The following is a 26132-nucleotide window of genomic DNA, read 5'->3' on the forward strand; positions in this document are numbered from 1 at the left end:
GTCGCCTGTCACCGTGCGACACCTGTCACAGGCGACACGTGACCAGTCGCGTGCCACCTGTGAGGGGCAAATGATTAGGGGATTTTTATCCACCAATCACCGTCTGACAAGTGGACCAACCAGGTTCCGCCACGTGTCCTTCACGAAGGCCAACAGGAGCCTGCCACGTGTCAATCACAGATACGTCCTCCATGGACCACTTAAGACACGCCACGTGTCCACCCATGCCAAATGGGACAACCGGCCATCAAGGCCCATTTCAGTCTAGAGGCCCGATCAGCCCTAGGTTTACCTTAAACCTAGAGAGTTGCACGCTTCCCAAGGCTATAAATACTCGATTAATCCTCATTAATCAAGGAAGACCGAATAATTAAGAGATCAAGCAGAGAAGAACAGAGTTATTAACAACCGACTAATCTCGCTAACAACACAGATTACCAACACTAAGCACTCTCACCTAGAGAGATCTCATTACTTTAATTTCTGTATTGATTACTCCTTAATCGGGTACTAACTTGACCGTTGGAGGCGGAGCTCTCAGGAGTCTCCGTTATTTTGCAGGTACAGGCGTCCGGTTCCAGTCTCGGAATTGTAACTCTCCCGCAGGACATCAGAAAACCCCGAAACACGTGCGATGCACGGTTTTTTATCTAAGATTTTTAACTATTTGATTTATTGTATTTAATATTTATTTTTTTTACTATAATTTATAATGAATTTATTAAATATAAATAAATTGTAAATATGATATTTTTTCCGTTATATAAAATCTTTAATGTGAAATGATAAATTTTTAATAATTTAAATTCTAAATCAGTATTCACTATTTTACCATATCTTTTATTTCGATAGAATCACCAACCTCGTCCACAACCAACCTACTACATCAATGGATAAATTGAATCGTGAAATGTTAGCCAAACTGGAATTGATATAAATTAAATCTTTACATTTATATAAAATAAATCAATATATTTACCAATAAATGATAAATTGTTGCGATATAAAATCAAATCTATGCATTGGAATTTTTTTATCATCTCCAAGAACAACTAAAGTCATCCATATATTAAGTAACATCTAACCGTATGCCATTACATAAACAAATAATCGTTAAGTATCCTAAATAAATACAATGTAACTAATAATTACAAATATTAATTTAAACATAAGATTTTAAAAATTACCTAGACATTGATGACCTAAAACTAACACAAAATTACTCACACAAAATTTGCTTGATGGGGTTTTTTATTGATACGAAATTTTATTTGTGTCGTATGATGTGCTAGATTTGCATGTAAAAAAAATTTAGTAATGAAAACATAAACATATATTCGTTGAGTATCCCAAATTAATACAATGTAAGTAATAATTAGAAATACTAATTTAAATATAGGATTTTTAAAATTAAGCTAAAAATTACCCGGCCATTGATGACTAATAATTAATACAAAATTACTAACACAAAATTCGCTTGATGGGGTTTTTTATCGATACGAAATTTTGTTTGTGTGTGTCAATTTATAGTGGTAGGTATCACAAATTTTAATTTAATTATAGTTAACGAATAATTTGTATTTCTTATCATAAATACTATCAAAATTTATCTTATAATGATAGGTATCAAACTTTATTATAAGCGTTTACCATTTAAATATTTTTTAGTTTATTTTTTTTGGATTTCTTATACTCGTAGTATTGAATTAATAAATTCATCTTTTCCTATATTTATAATTTATTTTTTTTCATTAAAATAATTTAATTCGTGGATTATAATCTACGTGGCATTAAAATTTTAGATATATCAAATCTAATTCGTTACTTTTATTTAGGCGGCGACATAATTTTTTAATTCAAAAATAAAATACAAATCTTTCTCCTTATTGGTCGAAATAAGTATATTTCTTACGTGACGCTCCGAATGCTCTCCAAAAATGCCTACTTTATTTATATATATTAGATTATTACAAACTCGTTGCTTTAAAATTCGATGTGCAACATTTGAGCCAAGCTAGGCCAATAATTTTCTCATGGCCCTCATATTGGAGATATGTGTAGCTTATAATATGGACTGAGGTGATGTAACCAAGACACATGTTTCATACTTTCATAGATGATTTGCTGTTATTTATTTTCTTAAGAGGATATGGTGACTTAGTTTTGAACGAAGTTTGGAATACATATCATTAAGTTCAGGAAAGGATTGATTATACCACATGCGTTGGTGTCCAAGTGTAGGTTGCGGCTTTGTTTTTTGATGGTATCATTCTCCTAGATTTGGAAATTGCCTCATTATTATGGTTCGGGTCCTTTGTGCTTAGAACCAATTAGAGCATAGAACATACTCCCACTTTCCCTTCTTTGTTTATCATATATTTCTTTTTGGAATATCCTTTTGTGATTGTTCCATTACTTTATTCGATAAATTTTACCACTTGTAACTTCACTTGCTCTATCTGCCTCTCTCCTCATCAATCCCACTCGTAACCCATGTACATACTTTTACTTTGCTTCTTAGAAAAGTGAACTTTGCTCTACGGGGAACCTTGTTTGGTAAATTTTACCACTTGTAACTCCACTTGCTCTCTCTTATCTGTCTCCTCATCAATCACACTTGCAATCCATGTGCACAATTTTACTTTGCTTCTTATAAAACTGAACTTTGCTCTGTGGGGCAATAAAAAAGGGACGGAGGGAGTATTCAGTGGTACAAAGTTGGCATGTCCCAACAAGAACACTCCAATGGCTCACAGCACGAGAGGCACACCCGTGGGCCTAGCATGGACTTCATTTTAAAAAATTGGCATGAGCCTGTCAAGAGCATGATGGGCTTTATTGGGCTGACCCTGGATTTTTCTGTTTATGTTTTAATCAGTTGATAAAAAGTTCAGAAGTTATTAAAGGAGCCCTCGGCACCTTGATGAGCATGGCCCCTTTTATGGAGGATTGACACGAATTTGGCAGAATACAAATATTGCTTGTCCCTAACCTGGTACTGATGTACCATGCTATCCAGCTTTGCTTAGTGGATATTGTTCTTTTTTAAATTGAAGATTTGTTATGATATTTCATTTAATCCATTCATGAGCTTACCATTACATTTTAACTTTGGCATTGCCTAGGCATATAACTGGTGAAAAATCTAAACTGTCAATTACTCTAGTTAAAGCAAAATGATGAACCTGGTTTCTCTCACTTAGGCTCCAATTTAGGACCATGTGTTAGGGGAGAGGGCTGGAGATATTTATAGTTTTGCCTCCATGTGGAGGAGTCATGGAGCTAATGATAGAACATAGGTCATCTTATAGAACTGAAATATATGCCTATAGTGTTTGGCATCAGTTTATCTAGGAATCCCTTCTACGAAATTCGTTCGATTGCTATATAGGTTGGTTGGTTGTTTGTTTGTTGGTTTTTGTTTTTTTTTTTTTACTTACTAGGGTTGGAGATCTTAGATGGTAATGCTGTTGCGGATAGTCACCTCAACGCTATCTTCAAAATTTCTTTAGTAGGATCATTACATGCATTTCATGCTCTTTAAGTAACATTTTAATGTGGGTTGTCAGCACTTCAGGTATTTCTGGTTAATATTCAATATAATATTTCTATACTTAGGAACTTTCTATTTTAGGATCTTACTATTGTAGTAATTTGCTAGTGTAACATGGTCAGAGTTAATGTACATGGTCAAACATAGCAGTGAAGGTGGGGCATGGGTGATGATCAAGTTGGATGGGACTTTGAAGACTTATAGTTGAATTTCATATCCTTGTGTCACTAGAATCGTACTCGGAGTTAGTTTAAAGTTTTGTTGAAAGTGAGTTCTTATCTTGTTGAATTCGGATTAGATATGATTTGTTTTAGTGTTGGAATAAGGAACAAATACTAGGCTTATAAGGAGTTCCTTAGACTTGAATTGTTTTTGATGAGCTGATGTCATCTCTGTTTAGGAAAATAGATCAACATACTACTGCAACTTGTATGAACCCTCTAACCATGGCTTTTAAGATCTATCCAGTTACATGATAAAATTCATGAGTACTTAGACCAAATCCGAAAATTCCTTAAACTACGTGTCTGATGCTCGAGACCATGGTACTGTGTTTTTTATTTTTTATTTTTATTTTTTTTAAAACTAGAAAGTATCCCTATGTTCAATTTAGAATGATGAAAGTGAGGAAATGTCAGTTTTATTTATGCTGATTTTAATTTAGGTAGTTCTCCTCTTGCTTTTGGTGTAAAACTAGGAACAAGGTGGTTAGATGACACTTTGACACTGCTTAACTCTCATACTGGGAAACATATTGCAATTAATGTTAGAAGCTCTCAGTTATATTTGCTTCTCCTTACCCTCTCATGTTTGTTATTGAAGACAACATTGTAAAGAACTTTTAGTAACAAGAAGTGTGGTGGATTAAAATTTATGAAAGGAAAGTGGGAAGTGGAAAATGGCAACCATTGAAGACAATGCAAATAGAAATTCTATTTTGATATGAGTAGAGGGTTTTTTGAGGCTAAAAGATCACAATTTAGATAACGGCCTAGTGCCTCTAAATGTTTGTCTTCCGTGTTATTTTTTTTTTTTTTAACTCCTAATGTTTGCTTTGGTGAGTTGAAAATTTGCGTCACCAGTCTTGGTTTTCATGTGAAACCCAGCTAATGAGTTAAGATAGCAAGTCTTTTGCTTCTTTATTTGTCAATATTGGCTGATTACAATATTTTCATTTTTGTTGAATTTGGATGCAGGACCCACATGGTGGATATGGTGGTGGACCAGGGCAGGCAAGTATCTTTTTCAATTTGCATATAACTTATCAATCTATCTTGATCATTTTTATGTGTGTTCTTATTCAACCCAACCAATAGTTATAATTACTGAACAAATAGTAAAATAATGAGCATATAGCTCAAAGCTTAGGAACATATATACTAATTTTGAGCTAAATGTTCAATTTCTTTTAATTGTTCATAATTTTAAACTATTTGCTTATATTTTATGAATTGCTCTTATATATTGAACTATACAAATTATATGCTCGTAATATATGAACTGAATGTGTAATCTATGAATTAAATTCACAGAACCATACTTTTGAACTATCAGTTCATACGAAAAAACTAACTTGTTTGTTCTGAGGTCGTGAGTGCAGGAGATAATTCTTAGGTGTCATCCATGTGCAAAAAATTCTTGTGCCTGTGAGCCGTTATGAACTAATTTATCTTTGAAATCAAGAAAAGTCAAGTAACATTCAACTTTGTTATTCTGACTCCATCTTTCCCCAAGTAGCCTTGTCAAAGACTCTCTGAATTATGGAATGCTTTGATTGTTAACCTAAGACACACTATCTTGAAATACGTATGGAAACGAAATCAAAGAGGAAACAAATGATAATTTAATGCGAAATATATGCTTATAAGTGCTTTGGAGATCTTACGAGGCCCGGAATACTGTTTATGAATGTCTTGTCCTTGCACCCATTTAAACTTAGCACAGCCTGCTTCAGAAAATATAAACCCTAATGTGTCTAATTCTTGAACAGTTGAACATGTATCCTTTTTTTATTTTTAATTCCTAGTGTGCCACCACATTGCAAACAAAATCATTATCCTCGCTTAAGCAAGCCAGTCTTTTTCGTCCTTAAGCCCATCAAAGCTCTTCCCAATCAAGGCTATAACACTATATGCACCAAATAGAAGGAAACATGGAATAGAGAGTAAATGATTAATGTAGTTTTTCTCCTTAATGCACAACTCCAATGTCTTGCAATGATAAACTCTTTTTCTCAAGATTATCCTGAGTCGAGATCTGCTCTTTAACAGCTGCCCAACAGAGAATCAAAATATTTAGGATGAGTTTCCGAATGACTGTGAGGTTTCTATCAATAACTTGAGAGGAGGACTACCTATGTGGATATTTTTACTTAGGAGGAGAAAGTGAGTAATATTTATTTTAAACACTTTTTTTTTTTTTTTTTTTTTGTTATTCAGAAAAATAGCTTGTCACTTGCTACCTATTTTTCAGTACTCTTCTCTTTATCTATTTATTTATTTATTCATATATGTATATATTTATATATGACTGTCTTAACAATTTCAATTTTCAGATGCCTCATCTGGCGACTACATATGCTTCTGTGAATTCACTTATCACACTGGGAGGGCACAGTGCATTATCATCTATTAACAGGTGGCCATTTTACTAAATTAGAAGAGCTTTTGTTTCCATTGTTATCATTTCATGCATACACATGAACGAACACCACACACGTTCAAAGGCATCTAACTTATGAAATAATTGGCTTGTTAGAGTAAGTGCTTAATTTTTTTCCCTCATACATATGTGATGGGGAAAGACTTTTTCCTTTCACCTCTTTCTTGGAAACCCATTTATACTCCATAAATTAAGGGTATCTTGGAACCCTGTGACCTGAAGACATGGTATCCAATTGTGGAGAAGTGCATTAACCTGTGCAGACACTCATGCACATAATATCAACATCATTTATCAAGGATATTAAGACTATATGTTTTATTATGCAGAGATAGATTGTATGCGTTCTTGCAGCGAATGAAGGACCCAAGTGGGTCGTTCAGGTATAGTAACTATTATCTTCTTTCTTAAAAGCTTCTCTTTTTGTTGCTATAAATTGTGTCCCACCCACCCCTTTATTGGTTCCCTATTCATATTCTGTTTCCCACCCTCCCTTTTCATATTTTGTCCCCCACCCTCCCGTTTCATGATTCTTTTTCATATATTTTTTGTCCCACCCTTCCTTTACTGGTACATCTTTCATATGTAGCTTAATTCCTTTTGCATTTGAGAAAGAGTTACACTTTGTTTGAATAGCAAAGTGTAAGGGAAAGAAGAGGAGGAGGAAGGTGGAGCTCCATTTTACCTCTAAATTTCTAATTTTGGAGACATAGAGCTATCAAGAGGGAGGAAAGAGGAGGAAGGGGTGGGGAAGGTGGAGCAACGTTTTCCCTCCAACTTCTATCCAATTTTGGAGGGATGGTGTTATGATAGGCCAAAGTTATATACCTAATCAAAAGTAATTCCTAAAATCACTAACTAAAATAGATATGAAAGTAGGGTCGAATCTATAAGGAAACAATGTTCTTCTATTTTTGATTAATTATAATCTAAATTATCAGGGAACGAGTCGGGTTTGTATGAATTTAAACTAAAGAGGAAATCAATGATAAAAAGCCTAGGGTCATAGGTTCACCAATAATTAATATTTTGGGAATAAAACATAACAATCAACAATTGATATTGCAATTAATATGATTAACACGCTCTTGCAATTTATTAATCAACATAGATTTAACAGGTTCTAGATCTAAGTTTCTATTGAAAATAGCCTTTTTTATCGAATTAACATCTGTTGGATTCATAATCCAATTGTAAAGAATTAAAACAATTCAACAAGAAATCAATGTGCAACATTAATAATCAACCAAAACAATTCATCTCTCTATATTAATTATTGATCCCCAAGAACCCTAGAATTAAACTACTCACACATAATTATATCTAAACTAAACAAAGCAATAAAATAAAGTAATTAACTAAAGCAATAAAAGAGAATAGAAACAACACCCAATGAAGGAAAATAATGAAATTGCAATTAATGAAATCTTGTGTTCAACAATAATCCAAAACCAAAAGCTCTCTAAAAATCTTAATAATGAAATCTCAATCTAAAAACATCCCTAATAAAGCTGAAACAAGGGTTAAAATACTCATCCCCAAGAAGAAAGAAACAACTAAGCTTAATTGCCTTAGGAAAAACACACGTGTGATAGGGCCCGCCTTTTTTGTTCCTTTTGCTCGTTGGGCATTCGTCCGATCGGGCCTGATCTTTTTCTTGGCCGATTTCCTTGCTTGGCTACAATCAACTTTTCTTCCTTGGTCCATAACTTTGACCATTTTCACGAACCGAGCTCTTAATCACCGAAATCTTCGGTCTTGGGCTACAAAGAATGGTCATCGACGTGATCTTAGCTCCGATATCTCGTAGTGGCAAGAAAACCTCGGAAATCACTGAAAATCCGGAAAATCCTACAAAATAAATGCCAACTCTACAAAACACTAGAAACCACACATCAGTAACAAAAATGAAGAGCTGAAATATGCATAAAAATGAATGTGGATCAGGGAATAAAACTGTATGTAAAATACGCATCATGTTAAAAAGGGGGAGGGAAAATGGATCCTTCCCACTCTCTCCTCTTCTCCAAAATTACATGCTTCTAAACAAAGTGTAATGATTATATGCTTCCATTAGTGTCATAGTATTTTAATGGCTGGATTTTTTAGGTGGTCGTTGAGTTGAAATATAATGGTAAGCTAAAATTTGTAGGAGCATTTGACACTTATTTAAATTATTTGTTTCCAAATCCTACCTAATATGAGATATATTATTGGATTTAAGGCTTTTTTTGTTGTCTAGGACCTAGATTAAAAGTTGTTTTTGGCTATGTTACATGGACTCGACTCTTGACTCCTTCGTATCTGTGTCAACATGACACAACCTGGTTCAGGTACGAAAACTGGGGTCAAACCTGACATTGTCCAGTCGTACACAGCAGAGAGAGATATAGAAACTAATTGCACGATAAAGAGAGAGAGGGAGAAAGGGAAAGACCAAATTGCAAGATAAGAGTAGTTGTCACTGTGTGTTCGTAGGTGAAGATGAAAGTTGGTTGGGAGTGTGGGATAACCGTTGTATAATCACATGTTGAGTTTGGTATCTAGTAGGAATTAAATTCATTTTTGAGCTTCTAATTTAGACGCTAGTTCTTCATTTTATTTTATTTTATTTTTTTATAGGAAATTTAAGATACTTTAGTTTTCACGCACTATAACATATTGAATTTAAAATTTTTGTTTGATAAAACTAAATGAAATATTGTTGCATATTTATTTATAAATTTCCTTTGGAAAAAAATTCTTAAAAGTAAAGATTTTTGTTGTGTCCCCCTATCTGTGTCCAAATCTCAGATAGAGACCCCGTTGTCACGTGCTGACTAATCCCCCTAGTCTTATGCACGCTAGCCTACTAACTTCCCTTCCTCGGATGCTAGTCAAGGCTTAATCCCCGAAAGGCTTCAAGCAAGAGTGTGCAACGAAAGTTAAGGAATGTTGAGAACACAAGAGGATATAAATATTTTGAATGCTTTGATAGCTTGAGAGAGAGTGTTTACAAGTATTTTCTGAGGTGCCTCCAAATGAAGGCCAAGTCCCCTATTTATAGTGTTCTAAGCATGGCCTAGAACCTTCCCTAACCTCCTCAAATGGAGGGTTCTAGATCTAATCCTTTCTAGAGTATTCTATACATTTCTTTAGTACATTCCCTCTTTATACAAGGCTCTAGAATTATCTACTCAACTCTAGATTTACAGATGATTCAAGGATGTCCTAGGAGGTTCTAGAAGCTTCCGGATGCATCTCGAGTCTCCTTGAGTATTCTGGAACCTTCCGGACTTCTCCTTCAAAATCTAACACCACCATGGTGTTCATTGGGCCTAAATATGGTGGACCCCCAAATTTGGGCTCAATCGGACTTCATTTGGGTCCCCAAATAGCCCATTATTGTGTTACTGTCACTTGGGTGTTCACTAGGGTGACAGCACAGTAGCAATATAAAGCTCTATAGGGGGAGGGTGTCTCTGGCCTAGCCAGTGCGCACCAAGGGCATTCCCCCGGCCACGATTGTTGCCTCCCGTCCAATGGCCCTAGTGAGGGGTGGAATGCGTGGGTCGTGACACCGTGCTCCAAAGGGATTGACGTATAGGACACTATCAGATCCTCCTATCCACTTCCATGTAACATAGGTCTCGGGTTTTAGGTTCTATGTTGTTGTTACTCTAGATATTGGACTATAGAACTATAAGAGAATGCTTACCTTGTAAAAATCTGTTTTGAAATGAAAAATGAGTTTATCCACTTGATTACCTCGTAAAGAACTTCATGATCCTTTTTTTTTTGGAACATCCTTTATTTTGCTGGTTCTTTCTTGACTCCATTAGTATCTACCATCTGCATCGATTAGTGAGCCTAACTCTTGAATCAAGGGCTTTACGGTCAATTTGATTCAAGCTCAGATATATATATATATATATATATATATATATATATATATATATATATATATATATATATATATATATATATATTTATTATTATTATTATTATTTTTTATTATGATTGTGCTACCTCAAAACCCACATATATCCATACATTTCAAACAAATTATGGGATACACTATTTAAATGAATTTTGTTTGGGTAAGTTGGGCATCTTTGTAAATAAGGATAACATGAGAAAGCCAAAAATGTGTAGTCTAAGAGGCACAAGGATGGTAACAATGTGACATTCTTGTAGGAATGTTGGAATTGTTATTTAAAATTTTCTCTTGTAACCGAAATTTACGTAGCATGCTTAGTTGTCTTTTGCCTTTTCAGAATGCATGAAAAAGGGGAAATTGATGTTAGAGCATGCTACACTGCAATTTCTGTAAGATTTTTCTTATTTTGCACTTTGATCTATGTTGTTTATTCATTGTATGATTTAATATCCAAGTATGTTTATCTTACTATAGAGAACCAAAAACGAGATGTTAACTTAAATGATTGTTGGTGGAATGTGGGAATAATATTGTCCACTACTGAGTATAGGGGATTCTATTTTTCATTTGGGATCACAGGCTATCTCAAAATGCATTAGAAGGTTAATTTATGCTTCTCACATTCGCTATTTTCTGGCTAATAATAATAATAATAATAATAATAATTATTATTATTATTATTTTTTATTTTTTTTTTTTTTATTTTTTTTTTTGGTATTAACCAAAGTAATCGGAAGTGGCTTTCAGAATCGGATTGTAAAATCGTAAGATTCTACGCACATGCATAAACAATACGTCGTTTCCAAATTTAATTACAGATATTTAAATTATGAGTTTGAAACCTAATTATTAATAAAAATAGTTGTTTACCCAGTAAGCAACTAATACTTGACATTATATATTTATAAATAACTTTAAACTTTTAAGGATTTCGCTAGTTAAGAGAAATATGTAAAATCGGGTAGAATGTAAATCGAATCGTATGACATACATGAAATGTAAAATCATAAGATTCTAATATTTAAATCACATTCGATGATTATTTTTCTCTATTTTGAAAAGGAGGGATCATTAATTTGTTTTAAGATGTCTGTATCTTATTTAAGAATAGTTTATGGGATAACTATGGAATTTCTTATTAGATAACAGTTTCAATTGTCTCTTATCGTTGCAGCTCATGTTACCTGCATCAATTATTCAAACTTTAGGAATAGACATAATTGCCAATATTTAGGTTTAATTCTTTCATTTATAAAATTGGGAAACACTTTGAAATGGGGAGTAACATATTAGCTTTTTCTTATAAGATAACATTGTCAATTCTTTCCTATCGTTGTAGCCTATGTTACCTTCATCAATTGTTCAAAGTTTAAGAATAGACATCGCAATTACTATAATTTAGGTTTTATTCTTTCGTTTATAAAATTTGGAAACACTTTTGGACGGGGCAGTAAAATATTAGCTTGTAAGAGGTCGATTGGATTGTATAAAGAAAAGAGTGATCAATCAATCAATCAATCAATCAAAGCCTTAGTCCCATAATTATAAATGATCAAGTAGCATGTAAATGGATGGTTAATATTTTAGTTAATCATCATCAAAGCCTTAGTCCCATGATTATAAATGATCAAGTAGCATGTAAATAGATGGTTAATGTTTCAGTTAATCATCCAATGACTGCAGGCAAAGAAAGCTAAGAGGTATATATACCTCATTATTGAAATCAAGGCTTTGTAATTGTTTTTGTTGATGCTATCTACCTTGCTATAAAGTAGTTTATTCACCATGCCTGGATTATTATCGTGATTTTGTCTATGTCAAATAAATTCTGTTCCTTCCAAGGTTGCAAGTATTTTGAACATCTTGGATCACGAATTGGTGCAAAATGTTGGGGATTACATTCTGAGGTTTGTTGCATCTGACTTTTGTTTGTTTATTTTCCAGTTATTTCTGAGTTCATTCTCGTTTCCTCTTTAAATTATTAAAGATTGGTATATACATGAAAAAACAAATTGTGGCGGACTACATTAATTTTCTTGATATGGTGTGAATGTTTCTCCAGTTGTCAGACATATGAAGGTGGCATTGCTGGTGAGCCTGGTTCAGAAGCCCATGGAGGGTACAGTACTGTTAATGACTATATGTTGTGGTTGATTTTAACTTCTGTTGTTTCCCCCCTTGTTCCTTGTGCTTGATATGACAAAATGTATTTTGGCTTGCAATAGGTATACCTTTTGTGGATTGGCAACAATGGTTCTTATCAACGAGGTTCATCGATTGGACTTGCCTGCTCTAGTTGTAAGAATAATTCATATCCTGTTAAAAGATAATTCATATTTTTTATCTTCCTCCCGTTGGTGAACAAAGGGAAGAAGATACTGCTTTTTCCCTTTGAAATCCTATTTTTATTAAACATCGTAAAAACAAAAGTATCCTTTTACCATTTAATATGTACAATTCTTACTACTTGAAGTAGCGATTATGCCCTAAAACCGCTAATACAAGTAGGGGTTTTGTCCATGAACAGTAAAAAAAAGTATACTTATTTATAATATTGCCACTAGATTGACAGTCATAAAGGTTAACTTGTATTTAGGGAATTAGGAATAAATTTAAGAGAGGAAACAAAATTAAAAGAATGTCTACCTAACAAATAATGATAAACCATTGGCATAACTGCTAATTCAAGTAGCGGTTTTGCGCATGAACAGTTAAAAAAAGTGCACTTATTTACAATATTGCCACTAGATTGACGAAATTTGTCAAATCATAAAAATTAACTGGGTTCGCCTTTTTTTTTTTTGTCTCTTTCTAACTACCACACTTTATTCTATGCTTAATATTTTTCTGAAACTGGTTGGGAATTTGGGATATGTTGCAGTGATTTTTTATTTTTATTATTGAAATAAAATAAGAGAAATAAAGATAATTGATCAAATCTTATAGAGGAACTAAGCATGTGCTGAAAATAAAATAAACTGTACTTTTTTTTTTCAGCAAATGTTGTGATCTTTAGTATGTAACTCATGTATTTATTGCTGATTTTATGAATCTCTAACCAGAATTGGGTTGTATTCGTCAAGGAGTTGAGGGTGGATTTCAGGGGAGGACAAACAAATTGGTGGATGGTTGTTATTCCTTTTGGCAGGTGATGTTATACATGTGTCGCTTATTTTGGAAATTTTGACATTTGCTACCACTAAAGTGACCCTCTTTCACATTTGCTACCTGTTTAATTTTTTATTTTATTTTACTACCACCCAGATCCCAAAATTATAGTTATGGCTACCACTTAACAGGATCCGTTAGGGTTCCGTTAAGTGGGGCCCATTATTTCATTAAATAATAATTTAATTTATTAAAAAAAAAGAAAATATTTCCCAGCCACCTCCCCTAACCCCGTAAGCCACCCTCCTCCCTCCCTATACCGGCTTTCGTTGCCCGTGCTGATGCCCAAACATTCCCCTGACGCCGGCGACCCCACCTCCTGCATTTCCCCCGCCCACGCTGCCCCGTGCGAGTGAAAACGAAACCCTAAAACCTGTTTAGGGGGGTTTTAACGAATGGGTTTAGGGTAGGGGTGCCGGTTTTTGGGTGGGGGAAGGTTGAATTTGGTTTTGTTTGTTTTAGATCTGGATTCGGTGGCCAAAGTCGACCACCATAGCCAATGGGGACGGTTAAGAGGAGAGATAAGGGCGGCGAAGAGGGGCTAGCAGTGGCGATTTATGTTGCCAGTGGCGATTGATGTCACTGGTGACGCAGTGTGGGTGGGGATCAGGGAGGGGGGTGGGATCAACGGCGCTGGGGGATCGTTTGGGTCCTGGAACGGGGAGAGGGGCTAGCAGTGACGGTGGTTGAGGAGGGAGGAGTGGCTGTACGGTGGCAGTTAGGGTGGCTGGACGGTGGTTGGGCTCCACTAACGAAAATAGTAATGGCATAAGGCAACAGGTAATGATATCTATAATTTTGGGATTTGGGTGGTAGTAAAATAAAATAAAAAATTAAACAGGTAGCAAATGTGAAAGAGGGTCATTTTAGTGGTAGCAAATGTCAAAATTTCCTTATATTTTTTATTTTTATTATTTCATACAAGGAACTGACATGTATTATCTGGTTCAAGGGAGGTATCTTTCCACTAATTCAAAGGTTGCTGCAAATTATCGAGGAGCAGTTGGATATGATGCGTTGTAGACAGCATGAAAAGGGTTCTTCCAAAAGATTTCTTAACTTACCTGAGGAGATATGTCAAATGGATAGTAGCCACATTGGACAAAAAGGTGAGGATATTCCTGGTTTTGTCTTTTTATGTCACATATTCAGTCTTTTGTACTATCATTTCTGAAAGTTCTTGAAACAATGCTTTCACTATATTCCATTTTGGAAAACCCCTATTACTGTCTTACCCCTCTTTACACTATAATATTTAAGGGAATGATATATGTAGCCCTTAAGGTTATGCTTTAACATTAAATATACTTTCCAAAATGGAATTAAGTTGGGAATTCATGACAAAATCACGCGTAGATCTGTGTAATTAATAATATTTCCTTTTTGAGCTTCTTATACATAGAGGGCTATGTTTATCATTTTCCAATATTTAATTATGTTGTATGCTTGATTGTTAGTTGTTGTTTGCCTTGTTGCTGCTTATCACCCTTCTACTCTCTTTCTTTATCTACATTTTTTTTCCTTACCCCCCCCCCCTCTCTTTTTACACACTTTATTTACCTTTTTTTTTACACTAACCCAACCCTTTCTTTCCAATCGATGTATAATAAAAGCGAGAACAGGAGTGACACATGTCATCTCCTTATCCAAGATCAAGAAGCCCACTTAAAAACTCCATGATTCATGGTCAGGTTGCTCAATTTTTAGAAGCTCTTGGGTTCACTACTTTCGCTCTCAAGTCCGAATTTGAGACATTCCTCACATGGGCATATGTTTAAAGCTCATATATATGTCTAATTCTGGAATTGGAATTAGTTTAGGAATTTTTTCGTAGTCAGATAGGCTTTCCTTATGCTTGCTGTTAACTTAATGCTCGTTATTCTTATTATAAGCACGTAAGATTAAACTGGTGGTTGTATATCTGCAGGCCTACAAGATGTTCCTGATGTTGCTAACCTGTCTGATATCGGTTTTAAATTTGTCAAACGTTCAGCCAATATTGGACCCCTCTTTCACAACTTCGCTCTGCAGCAATATATAATTCTTTGTTCTCAGGTAGTTTTTAAATTGGGGGATTTCTTGGTATGGTTTAATTAATTATATTATTTTTGAGTTGTTGCCATAGGTACTAGACAGTAGAGCCTACTAGTAGCATGGTTGCCTGGTATAGGGATATATATTTTTCAGCATTTATAGTAACATGAGGAGTATAATTTTCTGATAGACAACTCATAGAAGTAGGGTAACTTCCATATATTCTAACATTATAACCTTTTTTTTTTTTTTTCACTTTGGGCCTTCCATAAATATTCTTTCTCTTGTGCTTGTAGAGGTGAGATTGCAGACATTGCTCAAGGCAGGATTATTGGGTTGTCATATTTGTACTGCATAAAACGCTCCATCTATTATACAAGTCCATCTATATATCACAAAAGCTAGTTATGTAAAGTTTATGAATAGTATTAAAAGTCAAAACTTATTAACTTAAAATATTTAGTATAACAAAAAAAGAAAATCACTGTGTGAAATAGGCATGGAACATGAAATCTTTTCCTCAAACCCCTTGATACATCGCCATACTGGCATAAGCTATCTAATGAGAATTTAAGACGCATCTAATTGACATGGAAATGTTAAGTGCATGTCGTCTATATGAACAAAAGTTCTAAGTTGAGGTCACCCAATTGGAATTTTGGGCTGCCTCTCGCTTGTTTGAGGTAGCTGCATATAGTCAGTCATAGATCTGTGTATTAAATCAGTGGAGAATTTTGCAGCTGATGCTTTTATGCTAATCAAGGTTGTGTCAATGTGTCATGGTGGTAGATAGAGGACATGTGTTTTGATAATATGAAATAGTTTTGTTGAAATTACATCCATCTGAAAAATATCAATTGATCTAGTGATTTGGTAAAGCTATCTTCTTTTCCCACCCCTCCTCAGGAGATGGAAAATAGAGGAAAGGAAAAAGTGATAATATGCTTGCTTTTCACATTTGTTATGTATTAAGATATTTTAGAAATAAATTCCTGGTAACTATCTTTAACACCTTCGATTATCCTGAACTCTTTCACAGAGGTGGCATAATTGTTGAAGTGATTTTTTTCCCCTCAAATAAGTGAATGTGATTTATTGGTGCAGATTATGGATGGAGGATTTAGAGACAAGCCTGGAAAGAGCAGAGACTTCTACCACACATGTTATTGTTTAAGTGGTCTTTCAGTGTGCCAGTATATCAGTTTGAAGGATGCTGACTCTTTGCCTACGGCGCAAGAAGTGCTTGGTCCATATTCAAATCTCTTAGAACCAATACACCCTTTGTATAATGTAGTCCTTGACCGTTACTACAATGTTCATGAGTTCTTCTCACAATTGTAGAGTAGCAGGTGATAATCTTCTGAATATTAGAAGCCATTGAGATAAGAGGAGTGAGGGACAGAGAAAGGTTTATTGCAAATTAGTTTGAGTTAATGTATAATTAGGCGCAATCCAACGATCTAATGTTAAGTTGTTTGTATATTATGATGAGTATGGTCATTTACCAAATGCTGCAAGTTGTTTTAGGTGTATTTTAAGTTGTCAAAATAGGGTATCTGATAGACCAATACCCAAGATTGGATAAGAGTGTCCACTACAAGAAATAGAATGGTGAATTTACCTTGTTGAAATTGTTAGAACACAATATATCTAACAATATAATTCGATTGACAACAACAATGATATGGTTTTCACAATCTGGTATTAACAGAAGATTTTATGGCTATGACTTCAATGTTTATAAGTATTTTTTTGACAATAATGTTTATAAGTATTTGATTAACTTGATTTACTTAAATGACTTAGTGTGACACTAGTTATATGTCTAACCATGCTTATTAGGGGGTGTTCTGTTTTTATGTAGAGTGATGTGAATCTGAAATGCAAAATGAACCATGATTGTATCAGGTTGGAACTTGAATCCGGAAATATTATTTATTTGTGATTAGTTTTTTCTATAATTTGATACCTGAACGAAGTGCATCTGATCTGTGGGCGTATAGGCCCTATGTGAGGGCATAATACATTTGTAAAGGTATTTTTAGAACTAAAATGGTATTTTTTTTGTGTAGCACTATGCTTATATATAATACCACTAGATTATAGGTTTTCTTTGTAGTACTATTATCTCACAATGGTGTAATATTTGATGCACTATTTACATATTTATTTGTATTATTAGAAAAATATTTGTACCATTACACCATTTAATGATACTACTTACCTATTTAGTGGTACATATGTTAAAATTTATGACTTTGTCATCTTATTTGTTGCATAAAATATAGGCTTAGGCTCCAAGAGTTTTCCACCTGAATGTTTGTTAAGAGCTATACCCAACCCATATTGAGCTATTAAAACCCATACCTTCCCATATTGAGCTATTATGAAATACCCATTTGACCTAGGCACCTCTTTTGATGAATTTTGGTATGTTATTAACTAGGCTTTAAACATGTGTTAGCATATTATAGGACTAATTAATAAGAGGATCTAGATTTAAAAAAGGTTTGGACTCAAAAAGGGGATTCAGATCATCTTTCATTACATTTCGAAATTCGTACACTTCAACTTTAATCTAGGCTGAAATGTACTGTAAATTTTTATCTTATCATTACAATTTGGTTACGGAACATTTTACCAAAAGTAGATGCCTACAGATCATATGATTTGATGTATATATGTTGAATTGGATACTAGCAACTCTGATTTGTTGCTTTTAGGGATTGAATTTGATGTTGTTGATCCCATTAGGGGTGCTAAACCTTCTAGCCGAGCCCGAATAGTAGTATGCTCGGCTCGAGCTCGTTTATCTCAAAGCAAGCTCGGCTCGAGCTCCAAGCTCGACGAGCTTTAGAAATACAAGCTCGGCTCGAACTCGTGACTCTATACGCAGGTTCGGCTCGGTTCGAAGCTCGGCTCGAGATCTTGATTTTTTTTTGGTTTGAGCTCGAATTCAGCTTGGTTTAAGGCCGATGACGAGGTGTAGGACTGGGCTAGTGGTGATGACGAGCATGCGGTGGACCGGTGGTGTGTTGATGGAAGCCATGTTACATTGAGATGGAGATGTTTTTGATGCAAGTAGTTTAACAGAGGAGAGAGTAAAGAGCTTCTAATGTTAGGAGTAGGCCGTAGGGGAGCACAGGAGAGAGAATCTAAGAAAAGAGTTTGGGTTTTCTTTCAAGTTTATTTATGAAAGGCCTAAAGGTATGCGTGCAAAGCTGGGCTTTTATTTTTGGGTCGAAATAAACACACACATGTAATTAGATTTGGTTGATAGTTTTGTTTTTGGTTCTTAACCAGATTTTAAATCTTCATACTTAAATTTAAATAAAAACAATAGTTTATTTTTCTAAATTACACTACGTATATTGTAATTGAGCCTGTTCACCGGCTTTCGAGCCGAGCTTTGACTTGCTCGGCTCTGCTCGTTAAGGTTTCGAGTCGAACTCAAATTCGAGTCAAGCCTCATCGAATTGAGCTTTGACCGAACTGAGCTCGAATAGTTCACGAATAGCTCAGTCTCATTATCACCCCTATCCATATATATCAATTAATTAATTGAATTTTTTTGAATTAACAGTATACGCAATCAAACTATATCAATTACTCTAAAATAATTGATTTAATTTTCATGTTTACATGGAAAGAAGATTAACCTTATTATTTGAAAAAAAAATTAACAAATAAATTAATTTAGTAATAGTGCAATACACGTTAAAAACTCCTAGAATAACATGGACAATTAAATTAAAGACATTTGTATATGGAGTATATTTGGATTGTAATAAGGGACAGGATAGGATAAAAAACCACATTATCTCTCCATTTCTATACCAAAATTTTCATGATAAGAGATAAAAAATGAGTTTTAAAAGATTAAAAAAGAAATTAAAAGACTATCATCCCTTAATGAAATTAAAAGACAAAAAAAAAAAAAAAAAGGTGTTGTTAAACGTCGTTTGCATTTTACTAGGTGACGTTCACATTTTTTACATGAATTTCCTAAATTGCCCTCCGTATATAAATACTCGATAAAGTAAGTTAGGGCTTTACGAGACATTTCCCATCTCACAAAATCACTCTTTGACACTTTCTCTCTCTAAAACCTTCCAAAAAATCAGAAATTTTGAAAAAAAAAAAATCAGAAATTTTTTTTTTTAAAAAACCAAAATAGTTGAAGGCTACTCAAATACAAGCAAATCTTGCAATCAAACGTTGAATCCGACAATGGCAGACCGACGGAGTATTAGGCTGACGTTTGGTGGTCGTGGTGGCGGCGTTAGCGGCGGCGAGCCAGTGAGGTTTTTTTTGTTTTAAATTTTTGAATTTTGAAAAAAAAAAAAAAATTCTGGACAAGGGGACTTCCACCCAGAAATTCCGGAAGTCCAGGGGAGCTTCCGGAAATTTCAGGCGGAAGTGGGGTTTCCGCCTGAAATTCCCGGAAGTTCCCCTGGACTTCCGGATTTTCTGGGCGGAAGTCCAGTTTCCAGGTTTTTTTTTTTTATTTTTTATTTTTCTGTTATTCCCCCTTTTTTTTTTCTTTCTATTTTTCCCCTTTTTTTTTTTTGGTTTTTGTGTTTTTCTGTTTTTCCACCTTTTTTTTTTTTTTTTTTTTTTTTCTGTTTTTCCTTTGTTTTTTAATTTATGTTTTTCTTATTTTTTTTTGTCCTCGATTTTGTTGATTTGGTGCATGTTTTAATTTGAAAATATTTGTGTCCTTCATTTATTTTTATTTTTTTTTGAAGTAATTTGTGTCCTTCATTTGTGGTATTAAAATAATTTTTTTCTTGATTTAGTTTTGCAATAGTTATTGATATGTAATTTTTGTTGATTTAGTTTTATAATAATTATAGTTTTACAATAATTATAGTTTAGCATTAAAGTAAGTTTGTTGTTGCTATGTATTGTTATTGTTGTGTAAATTTGGTTTGGTTTGTATTGGTTTTTGCTGCTGTTGTTGTTATGTATTATGGTTGTTTACTTAAATTGTTGTTATTGTTATTGTAATTGTTTTTTTTATTGGGTTGTCGTTGTTGCGTTTAAATTTTGGCAGTTTTGTGGTTAATTATAGTTTTGATTTGGTCTGTTATTGTGTTGAAATTATTTGTAGTGTGTTAGTGTGTTGTTATTGTTAGTAGTGTATTAGTATTGTAAGAATAATATTATTGTTATTATTTGTAATGCTGTTATTATTGTTTATTTGATTTGATTTATTATAGTTTTGATTTGATTTTTTTGACTATGAATTATTATTGAAATATGATTTTGTACTTATTTTTTTAATGCAGATTGAGGGTTCTGGTCCTCGTCATGCAAGATCAAGACGTTTGAATGCGTCTGTTAGGAGGGAGTTAGGTGGTGCAGGACCTTCACATGCACCGTTTCAGCATGAGCAGCAGTATGGGACTGCTGGTGCTTGGTCGGGGGAGCACCAGTCACAGGGGAGCGCCCCCATGTATTCGTCTACTGGAGTGCCTTCATCAGATGAGGATGAGGATGAAGATCGAGGAAGTCAATCTGCTGGAGATGCACAGTACGACCCTCAGGATTACCGTACTGTGTATAGGGGTGACCATGGGAGATATGTTAGCAGTAGTGAACCAGGTCAAGCTTCTACCAGCTCGTCAGAGTCATGAGTGGTGCAGGAGCCGATGCCAGGTGGGCCTGAGGATGGTACCGTTATTCCGAGTTTTGGGGGTCACGTGTCTGCCTACATATGGGGTGGGCAGGAGCGAAACGTGCTGCGGTGTTTGAGCAGGACACAGTTGTGTTCTGAATTGGGTAACTGGCGCGCTCATCTTCCGCCGGAGCACCTGGAACCGATTGATGGCACTGGTCTATCTCATTTACCCGGGATCATGTTCCGTTGATTTGACTGGCCCTTAATTTCTGCTTTTGTTGAGAGATGGCAGCCAGACACGAACACGTTTCACATGCCTTTTGGGGAGATCACGATCATGCTACATGATGTGTATCATATTCTAGGGCTTCGTGTCGACGGTTCCATGGTTTCCACTACTCCTAGCACGGACGTTTTACGGGACGCGTGCTCGGTTACCTTGGATATGACTGAGGAAGAGCTGAATGAGAAGTGTGGTACCAAAACCGTATGGCAAGGTAGTGGGGTCCTGACTGAGAGGATAGTGGAGTCGACCTTGGAGGCGTAGAGGCCCTTCAGTTTCCATTACAGGGCGTACCTGTGGTTAGTACTCGGCGGTTGTTTGTTTTTGGACAAGAGTGGAAACCGTACTCATCCTTCCTTCTTCAACGAGCTGTTTGTTGAGGATGTTCAGATTAGTGAGTACTCCTGGGGTTCTGCTGTGCTAGCATACATGTACCGACAATTGGGTACAACATCACGAAGAGATGCTGATTCTATCGCTGGCTGCCTTACGCTTCTGCAGGCATGGATCTACGAGTACTTTCCGTGTTTCCAGCCTCAGCAGGGGACCTTGACCAGAGAGCTTGCTATTCCTCATGCGTCCGCCTGGGATGTTGGATCGGGGTGCCCTAACAAGAGCATGGAGCGCCTTCTCGCTTTTCGGGCTAGGTTGGATCATTTGACTGACAATGAAGTTAACTGGCTACCGTACGGAGTTGATCCAGCATGACGCGTGCCTGCTACTCTTTTCATTGGCTGCATCCAGTATCGTAGCATCATTGAGCCATACATGCCTGATCGAGTGGTTCGGCAACTTGGATACGTCCAGGGCATTCCACCAGCCATTATCAGGCCTGAGAAGGCTAAGAGACCGACGAACTTGAAGATGTATCGGGTTGACGTTCCGCCAGAGATGACATCTGTGATGTGGACTTGGTTTGTCCCTGGTATGTCTTTTAGTGTCGTGGTTGGTGCCCTCAGCAGACTTGGTGGTGGTGCTCCTACAGTCGGTCCTGGTTACATGCAGTGGCTGTACCGATTTTCTCATCCACGTGTTTCTCCAGTTGCGTCATCACATGAGAGTCGCACACTGCCAGAGAGAACTAACACGGATTACGTAAGTAGTTGTATTTTTTGGTATAATTTAATAAGTTGCTATTTTAATATGTTGTTTATAATATGTTGTTTTTAAAATCCGATTTTTTTAATATGTTGTTTTTAATATGTTGTTTTTTTTAAAAAAAACTTGTGATTTATTTAATATGTTGTTTTTTTTTAATTTAAGTGGATGGGTCGGTCTATGGAGGTCATCAACAGGACCCTGGAGGAGTATCCGAGCCTATCGCGTGATACAAGAGCAATGGCTGAGGCGCTACGAGCTGATTGGAGGGCGATGATGGGGTTGTGAACTTCCTGTTTTTTTTTTATTTCCCTTGTACGCATTTCGTTTATGTACTATTTATTCGTCACGTACTTTAAGTATTGAACAACTGTTTTGGTGGTTTTGTAAATATTTTGTTTAATTAAGTTCAATTCGTTGCAAATTACATAACGACAACTGTTTAACATAAATGAAAGTATAACAACATGTTCACTATCAAATTAAGGCATCCCACATGTTCCTTCTAGCTTCGTAACGCTGATCCCAACCGTCAACACTTGGGTCGTGGTGCTCGGTCCACCAACCTGCAACCGGGGGAAGTGGCGAATCAGGTGCAAGTTCAATACAAATAAAATGTGAGGCCCCAACTGTAGCGATGACAAACTCTCGCTCCGGTGCTGTGACCCCCCTTCTTGCCCGCAACGGCAATATCGTAGGCATGGGTAGTAGCAAGTTGGTGTTTAGCCTACACCAAGAATAATAACCGCTGCGTTGAACCAAGTCGCAATAGGAAATAAATCTTGTATTGCAACCATCCAATGACGGGAATCAACCGCCCCACCGTCCCATCGAATACGCTGCACATTGATCTCAAGTCTTCCAAGCCCATAAATCCTCTCATATAGGGCTCGATAACCGAGGACCTCATTCGCTATTGTCTCTCGAGCGTCATACCATCGGCCTTGATCACCGAAGAAGAACTCGGCCACACAACGAAACCCACAGTTCCCATCGCCAATGACATCCTTCCATCCTGTGATGTAAGGCAACATCGGCCCTGGAAGCATGTGTCGATAACGGCTTTGGCTCATGTCGTTTACATCTCTTGCACAAATGTAGGTTTTAGTTAATAGTTTAGTGAACGCTGATTTATGTGAAAAACACAACACTCAATCGTACCTGTTTGTCGTGCGCCGTGTTCAGTGTGTTGGCGGTTTACATGTTCAAAATAAGAACGATCACGTCTTGTATCATTGTTTCTTGGTCGACCACGAACCCGGTGGTTTACAGCAGGCTCTCTGAGATCGGAATGATCCGGATGCAGCTCCTCTTCAATGATGCGAGACACGTTTCGAAGAACAGCAAGATCACTATCAAACACCTCCTCCATCAGAGAACGAAAATGTGCGGCATCCTCGGTCGAGTCATTGCCAGGCACCGTCCCACCATCTCCAGAACCAATAACCAAGGTCCTCCAAAACGGGTGAATTTGCCTTATGTACAATCCTGTCCCAGCTCTCAACTCTGCAATTGCTGGTGTTGCCATAATGTAGAACTTGGTTTGTCCAAAATGTCACGAACTTCGTTTTATGACAAAGCCATGTGTTCTCTACATATTGTATCACTGCTGGAAAACTTGCCCACTTATCTTTCATGTTTTCTACAGCGGCCTCATAATCTTCCTCGGTTGCAGCGTCCATGATACGTTTCCATTTTCCGTTTTTGAAAGACGCACCGATTTTCTTGCTTTTGAACATAACAGTGACCCGAGCCTCCACATCTTTGTTAATGTGCCATCAACAAAGTAAGTGCGAGGTTCCTGGAAACACTTCCCTCAATGCAGCACATAGCCCAAGCTCACAGTCTATCAAGAAAACCGACGGCTCCTTATTATACCCAATCACGTCTCTCAACCTCTGCAAAACCCATCGATAGCTTGCCGTGCTCTCGTTATTATTGTCATTAGTATTATTATTGTTATTGTTATTATTATTATTATTATTATTATTAATAATAACAATAATAATAATAATAATAATAACAATAATAATAATAATAATAATAACAATAATAATAATAATAATAATAATAACAATAACAATAATAATACTAATGACAATAATAACGAGAGCACGGCAAGCTATCGATGGGTTTTGCAGAGGTTGAGAGACGTGATTGGGTATAATAAGGAGCCGTCGGTTTTCTTGATAGACTGTGAGCTTGGGCTATGTGCTGCATTGAGGGAAGTGTTTCCAGGAACCTCGCACTTACTTTGTTGATGGCACATTAACAAAGATGTGGAGGCTCGGGTCACTGTTATGTTCAAAAGCAAGAAAATCGGTGCGTCTTTCAAAAACGGAAAATGGAAACGTATCATGGACGCTGCAACCGAGGAAGATTATGAGGCCGCTGTAGAAAACATGAAAGATAAGTGGGCAAGTTTTCCAGCAGTGATACAATATGTAGAGAACACATGGCTTTGTCATAAAACGAAGTTCGTGACATTTTGGACAAACCAAGTTCTACATTATGGCAACACCAGCAATTGCAGAGTTGAGAGCTGGGACAGGATTGTACATAAGGCAAATTCACCCGTTTTGGAGGACCTTGGTTATTGGTTCTGGAGATGGTGGGACGGTGCCTGGCAATGACTCGACCGAGGATGCCGCACATTTTCGTTCTCTGATGGAGGAGGTGTTTGATAGTGATCTTGCTGTTCTTCGAAACGTGTCTCGCATCATTGAAGAGGAGCTGCATCCGGATCATTCCGATCTCAGAGAGCCTGCTGTAAACCACCGGGTTCGTGGTCGACCAAGAAACAATGATACAAGACGTGATCGTTCTTATTTTGAACATGTAAACCGCCAACACACTGAACACGGCGCACGACAAACAGGTACGATTGAGTGTTGTGTTTTTCACATAAATCAGCGTTCACTAAACTATTAACTAAAACCTACATTTGTGCAAGAGATGTAAACGACATGAGCCAAAGCCGTTATCGACACATGCTTCCAGGGCCGATGTTGCCTTACATCACAGGATGGAAGGATGTCATTGGCGATGGGAACTGTGGGTTTCGTTGTGTGGCCGAGTTCTTCTTCGGTGATCAAGGCCGATGGTATGACGCTCGAGAGACAATAGCGAATGAGGTCCTCGGTTATCGAGCCCTATATGAGAGGATTTATGGGCTTGGAAGACTTGAGATCAATGTGCAGCGTATTCGATGGGACGGTGGGGCGGTTGATTCCCGTCATTGGATGGTTGCAATACAAGATTTATTTCCTATTGCGACTTGGTTCAACGCAGCGGTTATTATTCTTGGTGTAGGCTAAACACCAACTTGCTACTACCCATGCCTACGATATTGCCGTTGCGGGCAAGAAGGGGGGTCACAGCACCGGAGCGAGAGTTTGTCATCGCTACAGTTGGGGCCTCACATTTTATTTGTATTGAACTTGCACCTGATTCGCCACTTCCCCCGGTTGCAGGTTGGTGGACCGAGCACCACGACCCAAGTGTTGACGGTTGGGATCAGCGTTACGAAGCTAGAAGGAACATGTGGGATGCCTTAATTTGATAGTGAACATGTTGTTATACTTTCATTTATGTTAAACAGTTGTCGTTATGTAATTTGCAACGAATTGAACTTAATTAAACAAAATATTTACAAAACCACCAAAACAGTTGTTCAATACTTAAAGTACGTGACGAATAAATAGTACATAAACGAAATGCGTACAAGGGAAATAAAAAAAAAACAGGAAGTTCACAACCCCATCATCGCCCTCCAATCAGCTCGTAGCGCCTC

General features: G+C 36.4%; 2 protein-coding genes across 2 annotated transcripts in view; both read left to right on the forward strand.

Moving 5' to 3' along the window:
* LOC110688461 (protein farnesyltransferase subunit beta-like) overlaps nt 1-16755 on the forward strand; it is a 35055-nt gene extending 18300 nt beyond the window's left edge. Inside the window, 12 exon segments of the mRNA XM_021865217.1 lie at nt 4750-4785; nt 6108-6190; nt 6544-6597; nt 10471-10522; nt 11976-12040; nt 12196-12252; nt 12359-12431; nt 13196-13208; nt 13211-13281; nt 14254-14410; nt 15229-15356; nt 16440-16755. Coding sequence (XP_021720909.1) covers nt 4750-4785; nt 6108-6190; nt 6544-6597; nt 10471-10522; nt 11976-12040; nt 12196-12252; nt 12359-12431; nt 13196-13208; nt 13211-13281; nt 14254-14410; nt 15229-15356; nt 16440-16676 — 1026 coding nt within the window. The 3' untranslated portion in view covers nt 16677-16755.
* A 4234-nt stretch (nt 16756-20989) lies between these two features.
* On the forward strand, nt 20990-21949 carry LOC110687175 (protein MAIN-LIKE 1-like). Its single transcript, XM_021863791.1, has 3 exons — nt 20990-21173; nt 21324-21455; nt 21546-21949. Exons 1-3 carry the CDS (start codon nt 20990-20992, stop codon nt 21947-21949), a joined length of 720 nt encoding a protein of 239 aa, XP_021719483.1.
* The last annotated feature ends 4183 nt before the right edge of the window (nt 21950-26132 follow it).

The sequence above is a fragment of the Chenopodium quinoa genome, unplaced genomic scaffold, assembly GCF_001683475.1.
Source record: "Chenopodium quinoa cultivar QQ74 unplaced genomic scaffold, ASM168347v1, whole genome shotgun sequence".
NCBI lineage: Eukaryota > Viridiplantae > Streptophyta > Magnoliopsida > Caryophyllales > Amaranthaceae > Chenopodium > Chenopodium quinoa.